The sequence below is a fragment of the Triturus cristatus genome, chromosome 1_2, assembly GCF_964204655.1.
Source record: "Triturus cristatus chromosome 1_2, aTriCri1.1, whole genome shotgun sequence".
NCBI classification, from domain to species: Eukaryota; Metazoa; Chordata; class Amphibia; order Caudata; family Salamandridae; genus Triturus; species Triturus cristatus.
The window spans coordinates 949967126-949989042 of NC_140580.1; the positions used below are offsets into that span (position 1 = coordinate 949967126).

General features: G+C 46.5%; 1 protein-coding gene across 4 annotated transcripts in view; it reads left to right on the forward strand.

Annotated features, from left to right (window-relative positions):
• Positions 1-21917, forward strand: part of RGS3 (regulator of G protein signaling 3) — an 834919-nt gene that overhangs the window by 304851 nt on the left and 508151 nt on the right. For all 4 annotated transcript variants that reach the window (XM_085609985.1, XM_085609988.1, XM_085609990.1 and 1 more), the window contains one exon: positions 8450-8517. In XM_085609985.1, coding sequence (XP_085466111.1) covers positions 8450-8517 — 68 coding nt within the window. The remainder of the gene's footprint in view (positions 1-8449; positions 8518-21917) is intronic.

The window sequence follows — 21917 nt, forward strand, 5'->3', positions numbered from 1 at the left end:
TTGTCTGTCTCTCTCTCTTTGTCTGTCTCTCTCTCTTTGTCTGTCTCTCTCTCTTTGTCTGTCTCTCTCTCTTTGTCTGTCTCTCTCTCTTTGTCTGTCTCTCTCTCTTTGTCTGTCTCTCTCTCCCTCTCTGTCTCTCTCTCTCTCTGTCTGTCTCTCTCTGTCTGTCTGTCTCTCTCTGTCTGTCAGTCAGTCTATCTCTCTGTCTCTGTCATTGTCTGTCTGTCTCTCTCTGTCATTCAGTCAGTCTATGTGAGAAGTTGGCCTGGTATATGCTGGTCACTAGTTAAAGTGGCCACCTTGCACCAGTACAATTTGACTCTTATGGTAGATAGGTTTAAGACAACCTTTTACAGAAAGCTATCCTAGTGGTAGCTGTGGAGAGCAGCCTTCAGGCTAAGTCTTTAGAGTAATGTAAAGCAGCTTGTTTTACCTTATAATCTCTTGAATTACTAAATGAAAGGACACCACACAGGTATATATATAAAATATATATGTATTTATTACTAGACACACTCTACTAATCTCTTTATGAGATTAGAAGTCAAGGACGTGCACAAATCCACATTTCACAACAAGTTAAGCACAAATATGGCTGGGGCCCTAGGGGCGTACAAGACCATATACTAAAAAAGAGGTTTAGGAATATCGACTTGAGAAGAGACAAGGCCTAGGGCGTTCAGAAGCGCTGGGGCCTCACTAATACACCCAAGGCAGGTAAGTAAAGGACCCTCGGGAGACGCATGCAGTGTGAGAACACAGCCGCGGATCCCAATAGACTTCAATGGAGCAAGTCGCGGTTGGAATTTTAAAGTTTTAGGATACCTCGGGAGAGTCTACAAGCAAGTCACTTACAGGGTAAGTAGTTCTAGAGCCAACACCGACAGGAGCACCGTAGTGCTGGAGTTACCTCACCCAGGGAAGCCGGGTGCATATGTGTCTTTTGGTGTCGGGTCGCGGCGTCTGCCAAATAAGACTTGCTGCTTTTGAAGACAGGAGAAGTGTCCGGTGGAATCCAAGGCTGGATTCAGAAGAAAGAAGACCTGAAAGCAGAAGGGACAGTGTTCAAAGTCACTTGGCAGTGACCCGGGGCAAGGAAGTTGGATGCCCACAGTCGTCGGGTGATTTCAGGTGATCACGGGTGTCTTGACTCTTCAGCCACGAGGTCCAGGAGGCGTCGGCGAAGACCAGGAGCTGGATTTGGCGTGTCCCACGAAGTCTGCAGCTTACTGAGGTGTCGGCAAACGGGTTGGAGCTAACAAGCCTTGGCAACAGCAAGTCTCGTGGAAAGTGAAGTAAGTCAGCGGTGTAGACCAGGAAGGTCTGAGGGACTCACCCAGCGAGGGTAAGTCAGGGAAGGCCTGGAGCAACCAGGGGAGCCTTTTGGTTCTGTAGAAAAGTCTTCTGGGGACCCACAAGTCAACCGGCCAGGGATCGTGAAGACGCCTCTGGAGGATTCACTCACCAGGAGCCCACGGTCACTCGGGACGAGGTAGGCCTCTGATCTTAGAAGAAAATCCTGCTGGAGGCTTGGACCACACGTGGCCCAAAGCACAAGTTCGTAGAATGTCGTAAAGGGGTTGCACTCGACAATAGTGCGCGGTACCCGGGTATTGCTGTTCCTCGTCACTCGTGGGGTCCACTTGCCTCAGCTTCGCTGGGGACTCATGATGGCCTTGGAGAAGCCAGGAAATCCACTTCTGGGGCTGAAGGGACTTCGGACTCCGGCGGGAGCGGGAACGTTTGCGACCGTTGATGCAAGGTTTTGGTGCCTTGATTCTTCAGTCTTCCAGAGGTAGTGGAACATCGAAGGTCCAGGATTCTTCTTCAGAGTGTCGTCCAGGGATATCTAGTTTTCAATGGCAAGGGTTCCCTAACTTATACTACAAGGAAGGGAGGGACTAGCTCTATGACCACCCCTATGGGAGGGTCAGGGGAGTGGGTGGCTACACCCACTTCCCTTTGTCCAGTTTCGCGCCAGAGCAGGGGCTGGTAGCCCCTGAACCGGTTTGAGCTGGCATATGCACAGAGGAGCCTACTGCTCCCCCAGTGCAGGACTTCAAAGCACTCAAGGAGTGCACACACCCAGCCCCAATACACTAAATCCTGTCTGGAAGGTGGTTACACCTCCCTGCGACAGGATGCCTATTGTTGCGCCCCCTCTACTGCGAGTTTCGGTCAGCAGCAGGAGTGCAGCCCAGTGTCTGTGCTGGTGGCACCCATTTGTGATGCCAGGGCTCTTCAGGATTCTACCGTGTTTCCACAGTGGGTACATGTCTATCCCTCTAGAAGGGTGGGATCATACTCCCACACCAGTTACTGGTGTGGGGGTATGATTCCAAAGCGTTTGACACCAAACACGACATGTTTTGATGCAGCCATCCCAAAGTTAGCATTTACCGCTAGGTTATAATGCAAGAGTATATGGTTTAACCGCATCCACAAACAGCCACAGAGAATGGACTCTGAGAGCTGCAGAGGGGCCCTGTTCAGGCAGAGGCACCCCCTCACATGGAAACCAAGCACCCTGCCCTCAGGATTGTTAGGGCCTGCCTTAGGGGTGACTGATAGGTTTATGTGTGTGTGTGTGTGTGTAAGGTGAGATATAGGGAACCTATACCTCAGTGAGGAGTGTTAACACTACCTCACCCAGGCTGCAGTAGCAGGCCTGCGGTGTCAGATTTAGTCTGCTTCCCAGGGGTGGCATAATACATGCTTCAGCCACTGGTTGGCCTGTGAAGTACCTATGCCCTTGGTACCTAAGGTACCATATACTAGGGGCTCATAAGGTACCACAGTATCCAATCACTAGTGCATCTAATATGCACTCCAAGTTGTTTAGAGAGAACAGAGAGGCTGGGGCCCTGATTAGCAGGGACCCAGTCAGAAACCAGTGTAAACATCAGAAGAAAAGTGGGGGCAACATAAGTGCAGATCCGACTCTCCTACAGTCTATCTCTCTCTCTGTCAGTCAGTCAGTCTATCTCTCTCTGTTAGTCACTCAGTCTCTCTCTCTCTCTCTCTCTGTCAGTCTGTCAGTCTATCTCTCTCTCTCTCTCTCTCTGTCAGTCTCAGTCAGTCTATCTCTCTGCCAGTCTCAGTCTCTCTCTGCCAGTCTCTGTCTCTCTCTGTCAGTCTCTCTCTGTCAGTCTCTCTCTCTCTCTCTCTCTCCACTCTCTCTCTCTCTTCACTCTCTCTCTCTCTTCACTCTCTCTTGCTGGCGGGGCCATGGGGACATTACCTGCAAGGTCTAGGGGCCGCCAAGGAAGGCCTGCTGGGCTGCTGGCGGCCCGTTGGCCGTACAATGAGTACCACGGGTCTAACAGATTTCAGCTGTATATTCACCTACACCAAGGATATCGCTAGCAATTCACTCAATATTGACCACCACCAACTGCGACTTTCTCCAGATAACCGAATAAGAGGAAATCCGCTGGTACAGGAAGGGTACATGAGTCCTCCAGAAGAAAGTTACAGACATGACACTGGTTGCCTCTCTTCAGGTAGCTCACATGAATGTAAGACACTCCCTCAACAACTTTTAAGAAAACTGGAGATTCATCTCTTCAGACGTATGGGTGTTGGACATCATCCAGCATAGTCACACCCTAGAAATAACTCAGAAACCTCCTCGCAATCTACCATGCAGGTGTTAGCATTGCTCATGCTCAAGGGGCAATCGAAGAGGTCCAACAAGCTTGCAGAAACAAAGGTTTCTACTCCAGCTTCTTCCTACTGAAAAAGAAAAATGGAGAATGGAGACAAGTATTGGACCTGAGACAGCTCAACAAGTACCTCAAAAATCACAATAATTCAGAATGGATACACGGCCGGACATCATTCAGCTGATAAATCCAGAGGATCATACGGCATTTTTAGATCTACAAGATGCATACTTCCATGTTCCCATCCATGCAAACACAAGAAGTATCTCAAATTTGAGGTGGTTTGATGTCCCTCCCAATTCAAAGACCTCCCTGAAATCTGTCCCAAGAATTTTCACCAAATGCATGGCACCAGTAGCAGCCTACCTGAGGAGAAATGGACATTAGATATTCCCATACCTGGATGACAGGCTAATAAAAGCAACTGCATACAAAGTTGCAGTACGTTCCTCAAAGCATGCCTTCAAGTTTAAAAAAAAAGTGGTTTTAAAACTAATTAGAGAAAAATTGTGCCTTATTCCTAGCACACAAAATACATTCCTGGCGGCAGATCTGGACACAAGACTCTGCAAGGCATTTTCTACAAAAGAAAGGGTGACCCAAGACGATGAGGCTAGCTTCTACCCTCTCATCAAGAAAAAAAGTTCACTTCAGTCAGGCAGTACAAACCGTTCCTGGGAATGATTTCATCTTGCATTTCTGTGATTCCCAACTGTCGTCTGTTCTGGAGACCACTACTGGAACAAATAGACAAATCATGGAAACAGGAGACTGGGTCATTCAACAATGTAATCTGCATAGTGCCGGGAATGGTAAAGGCTATTAAATGGTGGATAATAAGGACAACATTTCCATGGGTCTAACTTTTCTCAACAAGCCACCTAATTATGTAATGACAACAGATGCATCCAGGGAGGGTTGGCGAGCATATGTCTGAGATTTGGAAGTGGGTGGCAAGTGGTCAACCAAAGAGAAAAAGACGCATGCATTTCATAGAACTGAGAGCTGTAGCCCTGGGGCTCAGTGCTTTCTTGCCAAGCATAAAAGGATTGTCGGTAATGGTCTGAACAGACAACAAGTGAAATAAGACCAATTGATGGACTGAATGCTGACCAATGTCAAGCACTTACCCCTCAGTGCAGAGTCTAGGCCTAAATCTATCGTTTTTTTGCTCTCCACGCCATTCCAGTTTGGACCCAGCCATATGCAAATCGGTCTTGACCTTGCTCCTCATGGAAACAGTCCAGCCCAGGTCCTCCCTGAACCAGAAACAAGCAACAAGATTTCAGGGCATCATCCCTCATTAGCCAGGATAGCCTGATCCTGTTCCCAGGATGTTTTGTTCCTGGTTCAAGGAGGACCTTGCCTGGCAGTTCGATCTGGACTGTTCCCCTGGGCAGCAAGGTCATGACTGATTTGCATATGGCTGGGTCCAACCGGAATGGCATGGTGAGTAAACAACGATGGCTGTTGACCCAGATCTCTGTACTGGTGGTGAATGTTTGACCTTGTTCAGCGTTCCATCCATAAATTGTTTTTGCACTGAATGGACAACAAGACCACAATGTTTTATTTAAACAAGCAAGAAGAAACGAGATCACATCTACTGTTCAAGGTAGCACAAGACATTTGGAATTGGTGTTTACACCTCCGAGTTTCCATGAAAGTGAAGCATGTGCAAGGCAAGGAAAACCAGTTTGTGGACGATCAAAGCAGTGTTTTAAGAGAATGCCATGAATAGGAGATGTCACTAACACAGCTTTAGAAAATATTCAACAAATGGAAAAAACGACCTTAGACCTCCACCCCACTCAATCGAAAATGCCACACTGTGCTAGCAGGTTTCTGCGCAAGGGATCCTGGAGGAATGCATTCCAATTTGCATGGACAGAAGTTTTTGCATACACCTTTCCACCTCTGTCTCTTATATTATAGATTCTGAACAAATTGAAGCGAGAACCGTGTCGAATTACCCTAATAGCTCTGGAATGGCCAAGACAATTTTGATACACGCAACTTATCCTAATGTCCGAACAGCAACAAATTCGACTCAAGGCTCCTGAACACAATGATTTCCATCAGTTGAATATCTCTCAACAATGCAGAGATGTTTCATCAAGCCGAGCGGCACAGTCCTTAGGATCAGCTGCTGCAGTCTTTGATGCAGCCTCTCTTGACAGGTCCAGGGAACAGCAGGGCAATCCTCCTTCAGCCCTCTCTCCAGTACAGATGTGACCTGAGGTCGGATACCTTTTTTTTTGCACAGAAAGTGCATTTGAGGGATGCTGTGGTTACTAGCCTATGGTTTATCTTGTCCCCTTCTGCCTGATGAAGACTTCCTGCGATGTGCGACATCTCTCTGTGTGTGAAGCTTGGTAGCTCACCCTAGAGGTGTCGCTACCTGGGAGCTACACGTCCACAGGAAAACCAGTTTGCCAACAGTTTTCCTCTCTCTGTCCCCGACACCAACCTGTCTTAACAGGACAAAAGATCAGCCCCTCTCGTGTGTGTTCACCATTTGTCTTTTAAAGGTGGCTTCCCCATTGAAGCTCACCTTTTGGGCTGACAACCTGTGTGGCTTCCTGTTAGAGAGAGGTAAAGCCTCTTTCAATAGCAGGCCTCTATTATACCCTTTCCTAGGAGTTTCGCACCTCTTACCAGGATGGTAGAAGGCTGTCTTGTGGCCAGCATCTGCGAATGGCCATTGGAAGACTTTGGCAACAGAGTGACAACCTTCTAAAAGTTGCGTTTATTAAAATGTTGTATTAACTTTAACTTGGGCATCACGTTGAGTGTAATGTAATGATTATTTTGATACCTTGATGTACCAACTTTAGTAGCCCCATTCAGAAGTTAGCGCAGCCGAGTTGTCGGTGTGTAACCCTGTACTCTCCAATGGGGCTTACCACCCTTTCCACAGTGAAAAGAACAATGTGGGTTTTTACTGTTCGGCATATAAAAATATACGTCCTACTTTTCAATATACAGCATCCTGCCTTAGGACCCGATAGGTCTGCTTTAAGGGTGACTTATATTAAAGAGGGAGGTTTGGACTTTGCCATTAGTTTAAATGGCAAAGTCGAGTTAGCAGTTTAAAACTGCTGCTACCAGTCTGCAGTGTTAGGCTAGGAGACATGTTTGACTTCGTTACACTCAGGGTGGCACAATAAATGCTGCAGGCATGAGGGACAACTTAACTTACTGCCCCAGGTACCATACTAGGGACTTATAAGTAAGTTAACATATGCAAATTGGGAATAAGCTTATCAAATATTACACTTTACAGGGTTAGAGCACTGGCACTGGGGTCTGGTTGGCAGGCCTCAGTGTTCTCTAAGTTGGAAATCAAGCTGCATCAGTCCAAAACTCTGGGGCGATCAGGCAAAAAGAAGCATTTCCTTACAATCTCTCACGTCAGTTCCTTGATCAATGTGGTTTATTTGCAACTCTCCATGTTTCAGAAAATTATTTTATTGTTGCAAACTTCTCGCCACTTTGAATTGACAGGACACTTTATTATGTGGTGAGTAGGCTACTAAAGAAATCTCATAGATAAATCAGACCACAAGAGTTCCTGTACCTGCAGAGACGTTTCCTCGCCAAACCAGGATTGAAAACACATCACAGGCATTTTATACCCACTGAAGAAAAAAGTTCCCATCACTTAGCCATCCAGTCGGCATCTACACAGCTAATGAAGCAATGTCCTGCAAGGGACTAAAGCACGGCAGATGTTCTTTAGGAGCACAAGTTTTTGCACTCAGGAACGTCCTGGGTCGCCTCCCCAGAGTGGCATCAAACTACCTCATACTCTGGAAACTCCTTTAAAATGTAAACTTTCATGAGTTCTCTTTACTGGTCTTCCCCTGAGCATGTGATTGGGTTGCTTTTCTCATACTACTGGACTCATCCCAAGATGACTCCTTGCGCTTTGTAAAATACCTAAATAATTTGGTACACGTACATCTCCAGAGCGGGCTTCTTTTAAGATGCGTAAAGGTGTATTGCTTTGAAAATATCTTATAACTGGGCCATCATAGCTGGTCTAAATTTTAATCTTAGTGTGTTTTAAGATGTTGCAATGTAGCTAATAGTGTCCTTTCCTTTGTTGTAGCTCAACCTATCGTCATGTGTTTTACCTGTAAATTGGACAATTCTCTTAGCATTTTCTACGTATGTACAAGTGAGACCTCATCACTGTGCATTGTGTTACTATATTTTCTCTCATCAGTGTATAACTCTCTAGTCCCTGTACCATGAACAGCATTAGAATGCATTTAATTGAGTTGTCTTTGCTGGCCGTATTTACACAGTTGGTCCCAGGTAATCTTGAGTGCAAAGCGTGTAAATATGTTTGTTGTGGTAGTTGCATACTGTTTACTATCATGTCCAGATTTAGACATTTGAAGAAAACTTGAAAAATAATGTGCAATAACCAAGTTATTGTGCACTTAAGCTCAGTCGCCCTATCAGCCTCCAACTTGTACAGCATCATCAAAAAGCGTTGTCAAAGTCAGTAGGCGAGACCCATTGGGTTTTTAAGTGCCCTCTTTTACATTTCTCCATGTGGGAGTATGACTGCTACACTTTAAATGTGTGCTAATCGCCAGTCGGTGTAACTTTGCAGCAGTTTCGTCGTTGTGCATTTTCCCTCTAAAACCAGGCTCCTGCATCTGAATACGTTTAAACATTTGACTGTTTGCATTTTGTTGCTACAGCACAGATGACATTCCTCTGAGTGATGTTGAAGTATTTGAACCTTGCTATTTTTCTTTTGTTTGTAGGATCATCAGTGTTCAAGTCACTGCCCCTTAGTGGCATTCGAAGCACAGAGAACATGAAGCGCCTGTTGGTATGTTTACGGCCTCTGTGGGTCAATAATTGAACACTTTTTTTTATGGAGGATGCAATAAACTATTTGTGAACTATGTGTTTCTTTTGATTCACTGCAGAACTGTTTTGTGTGTTTAAAACTTTTATTGAGTTCTAAAAACAAGGATATAAGAAAGTTAAAAAGAATAGAGGAAGGTAAACCCAATACTACTACTGGTGCAGTCACCTAAATGGTACAGTTGTAATAGACTTTTTCTTGGCAGACTGTCCTTCCGTCTTAAAACCGGTCGTCTTCGCACGCTCCTGTTACCATCAACTATTGTCTTATTTGGTACCTTTCTAGAGTGTTACTAGCCAGTAACTTCACTTCATGAAGCAAGGAAATTGTACACTCTGGGCCGGAGGCGAGTAGCATGCTATTTTAAAGATAACTCGCCACCAAAGAAGTGAAATCTATGACTGGTTTAAAATAAAACTTCTTTTAGCCAGTCCATTATTCTCATGATGACTTTCAACTTGCTTCCAACCAAAAAACCTTAGGAAGCCATAGCCTTTCTAGTTCAGTGAGCCCCAAAACAGAAAGTATCCACAGCAGCGACCCGCATGGTCCATGGAATCCTTTGCACAAAGATTAGACAAAGACATTGGGCCAAATGGTTTTCAAAGGAAAATAAATAGTTGCTTCTCTTTCTTCATGTAAACCTCCATAATATCTGCTCATACTACGGGAAGGAATAAACTTCACGCAGTGTAGGGCTGCTTGGAAAGTCCAAGTAAATGGTCAAGTGAGTATTGGACTTAATTCTTCTTGAAACCGTAAATTTGACTCACTGTAGAGTACACGCTCTTCTTGCTTGGTCCAATGCTGTCACATCAGAAACTCCTGCAGGATATAAGATGCAAAAGCATGGTAAGCTAACCTGACAGGGCTCCCTTCCAGAAGACCATCATTGGTTGGTCAGTTCTGAAATGACGATATGTTATTATCATAACTTGGAGCACTTGCTTTCAAAGGCCTTAACCAGTCTAATCGTTTCAATCAGCTGACACCCTAATGCATGAATGTCAGTCGAAACTCTGACCACTGTGGTTTAGCCCACTGAGATTTCTCATCTGTAGAAAGAGACCGTGCAATAGGCCGTTCTGTCCTTGACTGACTGGGACAAAATATATTTTCAAGACATGCATAACATCTGGCAGAACAGGATGGAATTCCAGGCAATTTGCATATGGTTCTTCCTCCTGATCATGTTTTTATTCGTTCCGGTGGACAACTCTCCAACCTAGACTCCAAATCAAAGTCTGCTCTCGATCAATTACTCCGAGGGGTTCTTCTCACCTCCGAGAGGCTGATCTCCAATGACAGAGTTCCTTCCAGAAGTGTCTCATATACTGTATGGCACAGTAATGAGCTGATCAAGAAATATCACCTGTAAGCATGCTCCTAAAAGACAAACAGTACTGGCCAGCACACTTAAGGAGACTTGCTATGTTCGGCAGTTCCTTCTTGATGGCAGCTATCTTGGCCAACAATAGCTGGAGAGTTGTTTTTGTTGAGTCCTCCATAAACCTCGAGGAACAGATAGTCCTTGTGGTCACCAAATGTGAATTTTTTTTTTTTAAACATACTTTATTGAGTTTTATTTGGCATGTTAAGCGCCCAAAATCAACCCATCAGCGCATGGCATTTCTGCCACATCTGCAACATGAAACTACACAGAACTGCAAGATTAACAACCTTAAAGGACCTCTCATGGTTATCTGTCCCCCCCCCACACCCCTCACCCCCCCAGTTATCCCAGAATACTCCCGCCAGGTCCCCATATTTTTGCATGTTTGCAGGGGCATCCACGCTCTCTATATTTCGGCTCCTCCATCTTTGTACACGAGTCCATCACTCCCTACCAGTTCGTGAGTTGAGGTGCCTGCCTGTGATTCAAATTTTATGCTAAGTTCATCTCTGCCAAAAGCATAGCGAAGCCTTCCAGGCTGTGCTCGGCTCACCTGCCTCTCGTGCCTTCCAGGACACCCAGGAGAGCCACCCCGTGGGTCAGTTTGAGGGCGGCCTTGAGGACCCTGACAGTTCCTGCTCAAAGGACCACCAATATGGTTTAAGCATAGTAGTCTTGTTGTGTTAAACATAGTTGTGAGAAGATGGTGGGGATGCGGGGGGCCAAACGAGCTTCCTTCCAGTCTGTGTCATCTGGGGCAGCCACCCATTCCTCCCATTTCTGTTTGAGGGGGGAGAATTTGTTGGTGCTTTGAGAGTTAATCATTTGTATATTTGGGAGATCCCTCCCTGTCCCATTGTGCCTAGTAGATTTTTGGTCTCCATTGGGCTAAAGTCTAGGAGATGGTGTAGAATTGGCAAGTGGACAGGAAGTGCATGTCTAAGTTGTAAATATGTATTACATTTTGTAGTGGATAAAGGGAAGTGTGAATGCAGTTCCTGAAAGGAAACCATCACTGAGCCGCGCCAAACATCCCCCAGATGGGATAGCCTAATCTCAGCCTAAGCCGAGACTGGTGACTTAGTGGACTAATGCGTCCACTGTAGGAGCCTGTGTTTGAACTCATGGTCACAGGCTCCTATCCCAGCCGGATCATTCAGCCTTTAATCCTCCTGAGGTAGATAAAGTGAGTACCATTGAGTTGGGCAACAATAAACATTCTTTATTCAGTGCCAAGATGCCCACGGGTGAATATGTGCTTTACAAATACACTTGTTGTGTTATCTCACTAGACGATCCTCTCTAGTTGGGCAACCTGTTGAAGACAAGAACATCTCCAAAGTTGGGTCACCGATGCGGGTTTCTTGGCCACACAGTCGGTTCGCCCCTCTCCATATCTGGAAAATCACCGTAGTCTGGAATGGGAGATACCGTGGCATCGGTCCGTCCTACAGCAAGCTTGGCTTTGTAGCAGGTTCACCCCACCGCCCATTTAGCCAGTTATTATTCACCAGCAAGTGAGATGCCAAGTAGTAGAATAAGATATGTGCCATGCCAGGTCCCCCCTCCTTATGTCGATAGGCAGCACTTGTCGAGGGCAAGCCGAGGTCGGCGTCCTGCTAATAGAAAGGACCTAACAGCTGCTGCAATATCTCAGAATCAGGCAGCTGAAATCGGTAGGGTAAGCTCTGTAGGGCATATAGGAAGTGGGGTAGGGTTTTCATTTAAAAGAGGGTTATTTGGCTGAGAATTTGCCCAGCGCTGAATGTCTTCCTTTATACGCACCACCAGTGGATTTAGGTTGAGGTTCCAGGTTAGCGCAGGCTGTGGCCAACAACATGGCCGAGTAAGATGCTCTGTTCTTGAGCTCTGGCCGGTGCTAAGAAATCCAAAATAATTCTTGATATTCCATGACAAACATACAGCCCTCTGCATAACCCACACACTGGGGCTGCCCGCGAAATACCAGCTTGTCGACGGCGAGCGGCTCCTTGCAGGGAAAAGGGTCAATCGCCTTGGCTGCTACCCTGAAGGAGAGAGGCCTACCCCTCCCATATATCCCCGGGTGAAATGCTGGTGCTGAGGAGGGGCCATCGAGGCCAGCTGACTGGCGGTGGACTGTGGGGTGAATCCCCCTGGACAGCCTGCTGATCCCCAGAGTTCTGGAACTGTACTCGCATCCTTGATCAACCATAGTTCTAATGATGACAAAGGACAAAGACTCCAAACCCTCTAGGCAATGGGAAAATGGACAGTTACACTAAGGTGGTGAACCCCCAGGATTCTGCGCTGCAGGCCAATACCACCCTATTCCAGGCAATACAGTCCTCTAGTGAGACACTGGAGGGCAGAATAGGAGAAGTGCGCTCTGAGGTCACACTGCTCTTCCAGGATCTGCTAAACATTACTGAAAGTGTGACCAAAATAGAGAATCACGTCTCAGAGACGGAGGAAGTGGTAAGGGATCTCCAAAAGGGGGTGTCGGAGCTCCTTGGCACTAATAGTGATGTACTTTGGTGCATGGAGGACGCGCAAAACAGAGTACGTAGGAGGGGGTGAAGAGTGCCAACAGGTCTGCGTTTCTTGCCTCATGGCTATAAAACATCATCCCGCCACAAAAACTTTTCCGCCTGCTTTGTAAATGAAAGGGCACACAGGGCACACAGGGCACTAAATGCGAAACCAGAGCCCCACCTAGACCAAATATAGTGGGGTTCCTCAACTTCCTGGATAGAGATATGATCCTCCGCCGTAAGGGAGACATCATGCATGTCCTTTACAAAATCATGATCTTTCCAGGCTACAGCCGCGAGGTCCAATGCCAAAGAAGGACCTTTGATTCTGTGAAGGCAAAACTTAGGATATTACAATTACAACATATGCTGCTGTTTCCAGACTCCGGAGGAGGCATGGACATGGCTGGAGGAAGGACCGAACCTACTCCCCCAGAGAGAACTACCTGCAGAACACAGACTGTCTCGGCGCCCGGACACCGGACCACGTGATATGCCATGGAGGAAAAGGAAGACTGACTGTAGGCGAGGGGCGTGTAGGTGGTGGGACCTCATATACACTGAGAAGGGCTGACCAAGATAGGGGACATTCCATAGATACTGGTGACACACCGATCACCGGAAAAAAATAGCACCACTGATTAGTCCAGCATGCAGGCATCCCACACAGACTCGGAGGGTTAGGACTTGTCCTCTAGAGATGAGGGCCCACATCCTCTGACTGCCGAAATCTCAGCATTGAAACGTGACACGGAGACAGCTGGACAGCCATCACAGGGGGAACTGTCAGGTCAAGCGTAAACAATTATGTGAACTGGCACCGACATACCAGCAGTTGAAGCGGAGGCCATGCCAGGACAGAACCGTATATCTCAAGTCTGCAAGCCAATAAATATTCTTTATGGTGAAAAATCTCCACAACCATCTCCCCTACTTTTAAAGGGGAACTCACAATTTCTATCTACAGAACAGGAAACATTCTCATACAAGCCACCGACCCGCACCTCACCACTTTTGATCGTCACTTCCCAACATTACTCTCCTCATTAACTCAACAGAACCATCAAACACTAACCCCCTCCACCCTGAAAAAAAAAAAACAGAACCGACCCAATCCCCCTGCCCTGATGACCCACTTTACAACTCATGGACATCCACCATCACTCACAACAATCGCACCACCCCCATCATCACACTCCGCCGTCAAACACCCGCTGTAATGGCATCAACTAATCCCACCAGGACCAGAAAACTCAGTTAGCAAACACCCCAAGGCTGATCTCGAACTTGGCAGGTCGGACACAAACTACAGTCTCTCCACGACTGAACCCACCACGGGCACTCCTTTCTTGACCCCAGATGATCCACCTCTACCCTCTCAAACTTTCCCTAACTCCAACACTGACCTTAATCCTCCTGCCCTAACCATATCCATGTCCAACGTTTACGATAATCCATCCCGCGGACACCTACCTCCCTCAAACCATCACACACTCTCCCTCCCCTAACCCACGACCACATGCACAAACTGTCTACACTTCTAATATCACTGCCAATCCCCTGGACACTGACTTCCTCCCTACCATTGCTCGCGATCCTCCCTTAGACATTAGACCCACAGCACCTCCTCCTAACTCCAAGACTAGAAGCATTAATGGCCCGGCTCCTCACGGTCAACCTATCTCCACTCCCAGTCACAATGATACCGTAAAATGCCATAACTCAGTACCCTCTCCTTCCACGGACCCTAATCATACGCGGCTCCCACCAAAAGCAAGGAGCTCTTTTAGCTCAATTACCCTGCAACTGACTCAAATGGAGCAGAAAATAGACTCCCTAGCGGCCGATATCCTTCACTTACAAGACCTTCACAGCAGGAGTAAGCCATCGCGCTCACACACTCCGGAGAGCTATGCACCTTCCACCCACACTGCCTCTCCCATGGCCCCACTTGGCTCACCACGGCCCTCCACGCCTTTGGAGAATCAGGCACATCCACCTAGCCGAGATCCCCACCCCAGTTCAGCACTGGAAGCAGATGAGATCAACGACTCTTATGTTGCAATGAGCCAGAATACGGCTCCTTTCGCTATCCCAGTTACAGTTGGCACAAACAGAGTCCCTAGAACTATCTGCTCGCCCAGACCTCCTGCGCAATACACTTCTATCCACACAGCACACACCAACATTGAAGCTCCCTGTTCTCTATCCTGCATGCTCACCAACTGTAGATCAGCAGTGCAAAACGCCACAGACCTCACCGAAGTTTTACTAGCCGAAGAAATAGACATAGCATTCCTCACAGAATCCTGGCTAAATGATCACTCTAACCCCATTCTAGACTTACTCACCCCTCCAGGATACAACATCATCAGACACGACAGACCGATCAAAACCGGTGGCGGACTAGCCATCATTCAAAAAATAGGAATACAGCTTATCACACTTAAACATGCAGAATACCAGACTCATGAATACCTGGGTGTTGAACTCGCAGTCAAAGGCACCACGCCCATCAAATTCCACACCATCTACCATCCTCCTGTGGAGCGTGCCCTCTTCGCCGAAGAACTAACGGACCTAATAACACGTTTCTCCCTAACAGACACAAAAGATGGGTTCCTGGGAGACCTTACTATCCACTGGAACAACCCAGAAGACACCACAGTCCAGAACCTCACCAACCTGCTTGAAATAACCAACCTCAAACAACTCTGCAATGAACCATCATACATCAAAGGAGCAACGCTGGATGCGATAATCACAAAAAATGAACTGGCCTCTCTTAGATCCATTTCTCCCACTGACTGGTCTGACCACCACCTTATTCTATTTACTATTGACTTACATGTCTGATACCAACCAATATGATCTGACAAACCTAAGCATTGGACCAGGAACATCATAGAAGTCCCTATAACCCAACTTCAAACCAGGATTCAGACCCATCTACAGCTCCAACCTTCCTCTTTGACGGCTGATGACCGCACAGCTCACTTTAACTCTACAATGGCAGAGGTGTTAGATCAAGTAGCGCCGCTCAAACTCAAACAGCTGAGAACAATCAAATCTAAATCTTGGTTCAACATGGATCTTAATAACGAAAGACATCAACTCAGACTGTCCGAAAGGACTTGGAGACGAAACCCATTGACATTTCACCTAGCGCAACTTAGATCTGCTAGGTTGGCATATAAAAAACACATTTTTAGAGAAAAAGCCTCTTTCTTCCGCAGCCAACTAGACCAGGCAAAGAACAGACCTAGAGAACTCTTCAACATTGTTAAAAGTCAAACTAACGGCACAATCCCACACAAAATCAAAGCCACTAATGATCAATGCGAAGAAATTGCCAGCTTCTTCACAGACAGTCACAAAAATTGAACAATCCTTCATCCAAACCTCAAATCCTCCCTCCCTCTCAACCTGCCCCCCTTCAACCTCCCTTGACCAAACTAAAAGAGATCATACCAAGGACAAGCATGTCTGCCTCCAACTAAAAAATAATGCTCATTGGTCAGTCTTCGAACTCCTGTCTGAAAACAAGGTCTTCAACATAATTGCAAGCCTAAAGCCTACTGCCCACACTATGGATCCCCTCCTATCCACAATAGTAAAAAAACCTCAACCACATCATTGCCCCTTTTTGGACAAAAATCATCAACTCCTCTCTCACATCAGGCTGTGTCCCAGACTCCCTCCAACTAGGACAAATCACACCCATACTCAAGAAACCATGGGCCGACCCTAACGATCTCAACAACCTCAGACCTATCTCCAACCTCCCGTTCCTAGCTAAAACACTGGAGAAGTGCATTCTCCAACAACTCAACAAACACATTGATGAGTTCAACCTCCTCGACACCTTTCAATTGGGTTTCAGGAAAGGGTGTAGCACCGAAACAGCCATGCTCAACATTTCTGACGATATCCACAGAGCCTTAGATGAAGGTGAAGCGTGTCTCCTGATCCTCATTGACCTATCTGCGGCATTCGACACAATACATCATCCAGCTTTACTTGAGACCTTGAAGAGGTGCTCTGGCATTAACGGCATAGTACTAAAATGGTTCACTTCCTTCCTTCAGCACCGTTCGCAACAAATTAAAATCAACTCCTGTCTCTCCAAACCTACACAAGTCACACTTGGGGTCCTACAAGGCTCGCTCCTCTCACCATCCCTCTTCAATCTCTTCATGGAACCCCTTACTATCATTCTGAAACAAGCAGGAGTTAACTACCACCTATATGCAGATGACACACAAATCTATTACAAAATCAAATCACCCAGCGACATTCTACACCTCAATGTCACATTAACCAAGATCTAAACTTGGTTCAACGCAAACCACCTAAAGCTGAACCCGGACAAAACGGAATTAATGTTCTCTCTGAAAAGTAACCACCGAACAATCCAAGACTGGCTCAAGAATCTTGATGACCTAAACGGCCTCCTCGTCCTATCCGACTCATTTAAGTCACTAGGCATTACCCTGGACAAGAACTTATCAATGAAGACCCACATCAAAAACTCTGCAAAAGGTGCGCTTTACTCACTAAAACACCAAGTAAATTAAACCTTTCATTCCCTAGGATGATCTCAAGACAATAGTACAATCCCTAGTCCTCTCTAAACTGGACTATGGGAATGCCATCCTAACAGGGACACCAAAAGCTCACCTAGCCCCACTAAGGTCAGTCCTTAACATGGCCACTCGACTCATAACGGATGTTAAAAAATTTAAACACATCTCACTAACCCTCAACTTCCTCAACTGGCTTCCCATGGAAGAGAGATGTATTTACAAACTGGCCTGAATCACACAAAACCCTTTGCTCACCTTCCCCCAACTACCTAAACAGCAAACTGGTTAAAGCAGGAAAATCCAGAACTCTGAGAAGCTCCAACTCACTTCTTCTCATCCCTCCGAAAATGAAAAAGAAAACCACTCCATGCCAATCCTTCTCTGGTAATGTACCCAGGATGTGGAATGCACTCCCTAGAGACCTAGGATGCAACCCCTCCATCTCCTGCTTCAAAAGGGAACTGAAAATCCATCTCCTCAAAAAATACTTTACCGACCAACGTCAACTAACCTAGACTTCAATATCCTAGAGGACTCCCCTCTCACATGACCATTGAGGATAGGTGGTTTCGTGAATGTGTTTTTTGCACCTCCCCTTTACTGTTGGCCTAATTATGTTGTACTGATATCTTCTCTGCTGCCTTAGGTCCTGCTATGTAATGCATTTCTTTGTTCTCCTGTGTGTACGTAAAGCGCTCTGATACCCACGGGTCAAGCTAGCGCTATATAAAACTTTTAAAATAAAAATAAATCTCCGGCCTACAGGTTGGGATCTCCTCCAGAGAGGCTAATTTGGTGCTGGGTCCACCAAGGATAATATACTGGTTTCCTGTTTGTTCTCATGTAATGAGAGTTTGAGTGTATTGTACTAAGTTCTTTAGCGGAAGGGGTGGGCGACAGACCTCATCTCTTCTCACACACGTTTCTTCTATGGTGATGGGGGTTGGGTGTAGTGAGATGGTCCTGGTAGGTAGGACGGGGGGTGAATTGGGTGAGATGGGAGTTCACATTTGTTTATCATATGGTTGGTCGTACAGATTGCAACAGTTAGGCACACCAAAAACAGACACAGGACTCCCCAAGTCCGATAGGCACAGCACTGGTACGTAATAAGTTTGTAACATGTCTACACCAACCCCCATACAGGACTGGCCTCTATAGGTCCTGACGTGAAATGTTAATGCCTTGGAGACCAGATTAAACGGGGACTTGCCACACAGTATATCAAGCAATTACACCCAGATGTGGTGATGCTCTCGGAGACTCACCTACAGGGTACACAGTGTGGATTTCTTGGGAGGGAGGTGTATGTAGTACTGGCTCACTCGGGCTACACTTCTGGTTCATGGGTGTAGCAATATTAATTAAAAAATTATTAAAAAGTCAACCCCTTTGAAATCACTCGTAAATGTATAGATCCCTACGGACGATATGTAGGGGTGGCGGGCAGATGGGGCCGTAGAGAGCTTACACTCGTATGTGTCTATGCGCCACCCAGACTACAACCCCATGCACTAGCTAAGGTGACCGATGTTCTCCTGGAGACAACCACATCCCTCCCTGTAATAGGGGGGGTGCCTTCAGTGACGTGATGTGCATGTCCTTGGACCGCTCAGGGAGCCACGACCCACCGACCCGCACTACCCTGCTAGGGGCTTTGCCGACACACCTAGATTGACTGACGCCTGACAATACAGACACCCATACGACAGGCAATACTCCCATTTCTCAGGAGCACATAAAGTATACTCTAGGCTAGATTATATTTTTGTCCCACAAGGTGAATTGGGTGAAGTTGACCAGACAGAATATCTTGCACGGGGTTGTCGGACCATTCACTGCTCTGGACATGTATAGGTGCAAGGGGTCGGGGTCCGCGCATGCAGTGGCTATTGAATGCCTGGGAATTGCAAAATGGTACGGTTCTAAGTGGCATCCGGGCAGATACTGAGATCTTTTTTTTGTGGAAAATAAAGATACAGTTAAAACAATAGATACTTACCCTGGAGCGGCGAGTTATAGCCACACCAGACACACTGACCACCTGACAATTAGAACCCCTTAGAGTAGAATACCGTGATTAAGCCCAGGAAGCAGCTAAGAAACAAAGACTAGCCACACTACACTGACTCTATGAAAATGGCGACAAAGCTGGAAATAGCTGGCCTGGTTAAACAAACGAGATATAGAAAATAAGTGGGTAAGGTACATTATAGATGATCAGGACTTAACACATACCAATGACGAACACATAGTGAATGCGTTCGCTGCACACTACAGACATTTTTACAAGGCACAGCCATTTAGTGACTCCTTCGCTATAGATGGTTATTTACCGAATATTCAGACCCCCAGCCTAAGCGAGAATGAGATGCAGTGTTTAGAATGGGATTTAACGCTCGAAGAGGTGAAAGAGGCAGTGGCCAGGCTACGTTTGGGCAGAAGCCAGGGCCCGAGTAGCATACCCTGTGAATTAAATAAAAGGTGTACAGATCTACTGAGCCCCCACCTGTTAAACCTATGCCAGGACGCTCTCCAGGAGGGCATACTTCCCTTGGACCTTCAAACTGCCACGATAGTGGCCATATACAAGGATGGCAAACCCAGACATAGGTGCGACTCATACCACCCCATCTCCTTACTAAACACAGAGGTCAAAATATTAGCAACAATCCTAGTAGCGCGGCTACTCCACATTATAATGACCCTCATCCACCAAGACCAGTCCAGATTTATGCCCGGGCGAGCAACCCCAGGGAATCTTCGCAGAACACATAACTGGTTGATGGCAGTGAAGAATCGTGTTGCCCCACACGTCTTCCTGTCTTTGAACGAGGAAAAGGTGTTTGACTCTATACATTGCCCCTGCTTAGACTCAACTTTGGTCAAGTTTGGGTGTGGCCCGACCCTCAGGAAATGGGTTGTGCTGATGAACAATGCCCCCAGATCAGCGGTGCATGTCCATGGAAGGCTCTCCCAGGATTTTACCATTGGCCATTGGACCAGACAGGGATGCCCTTTGTCTCCATTATTATTTGCACAGATTGTGGAATCCTTAGCATGCGCGATCAGACAAAATCTGAGAGTGAGGGGCTTCCGGACGACTGTGAGGAGAAGATATCCCTCTACGCAGATGACATTCTCCTATACATAACGCAATCCGACACAATGATTCCTGCCTTATTCCAAATACTTGATGACTATGGATGCCACTCAGATTCCAAAGTTAACTGGAATAAATCAGTGTTATATTGTCGTTGTTGTACATTGGAATGGCCTCCCCAGCCTGAGGACTTGAGAATAGAGCTGGAGGGCTTTAGATATCTTGGTATATTCCTTACACCCAATAGTGAGGTTTTCCTCTTTCACAACCTCGAGAGGGTGCTGACCAAATTTAAAGATGGATACGGGAATGTGGAAAGACCTGCTGCTTACCATAATGGGGCAAGTGGCTAAGTTTAAAATGGTTACCCTGCCCCAATTTCTCTATGTCCTCCAGAACTCTTATCATCCACTCCCTAGGACAATATTTAGAGACATAGACTCCGAGCTACGCTCCCTGTTGTGGCTGGGGAAGAATTCAAGAATAGCTCTGAGGACTCTACAGCGCAACCCGTATAATGGCGAGCTAGCATTGCCAGATGTATAAGTCTATTACTGTGCGGCATATTTTATCTCCATCAACAACTGGAAACACACAACTCAAAATCACCCTACATATAGACTAGAACAGGAAACATTAACATCCTACATATTTTTGTACTGCCTTTATGGGGACAAAGGAATAGGCGGGCTCCTCCCAGCGACGTGTGTCACCCTGGAAGTATGGGAAAGAGCTACCTGAACCCTGGGATGGGCCCACAAGATTACCGGGGCAACGCCACTGTGGAAAGGGAAGTGGCTTAGGGAACTGGGCATAGTACATGGTTTTGGCTCCTGGGACTTACTGGGGATTACTAATGTCGGGGATATTCTTGACAAGGGCGACCTTAATTTTGAGCTGTTTCCCATGCCTGTTCCCGTACGTGATCTTTCCTTCATTTTTACGCCAAATTATACGCTTTCCTACAAACTTTAATCACTTCTTGATCCCTAGGTTTATTTTTTAATGCAACTACCAGTGCTTTATGTCCCAGTCACCTGTGCAGCCACTTCAGCGCCTTGTGTGTATTCTTACTACTGCACTGTGAAGTGATACTTTTTTTTTCTCCAATTACCATGTGGACTGGAAACATACATGCGCGCCAGAACAGTTGGGTGCCAGAGCTGCTGCCATGGGGTGAACTTCACATTCAGATACCACCTTTAGCGAGCTACGCTCCTCTCAGACGGAGAGTGGACGGATACTGGCTGTACCCGCGCCTCATGCAGCATTATACAGTTTGGTGAATGTTTCCCCCACCCAACTGTAAGAACCCTAAACCACCAACGATCCCAAAATAGCAGGGTGGGGTAATCCGTTGGGAAGGGCTGTCAGTTGGGCAGGGTTGCCTCGCCTCTCGCAGTAGATTCAGCCGTCATAGCCTGCTTCGGTGGGCTAACTGACATCACAACCACAACAATTTAAAGTGTAGATAAAAACAATGAGATTTGACGAACCTGATGTGTTAGGGATTGCAGAGTCTACTGTAGTTTAAAGCGCCTTGCACAATGAACAGCTCAAGTCTACCAGTAAAGCAGAGTGAAAATGGTAAAAGGGTACTTAAGTGGCTGACACCGCAGCAGTGATAGAGGTGAAACGACCACCTACTCAAGAATGTCTAGAATCAAATGTGGCTGCTAAGCTATCCCGGCATGCTTTTGATGTTTGGTTCCCTGTCTGAAATATACTTAACCATGGATGTGAGGGAATCCGGTTGTGACATCTAT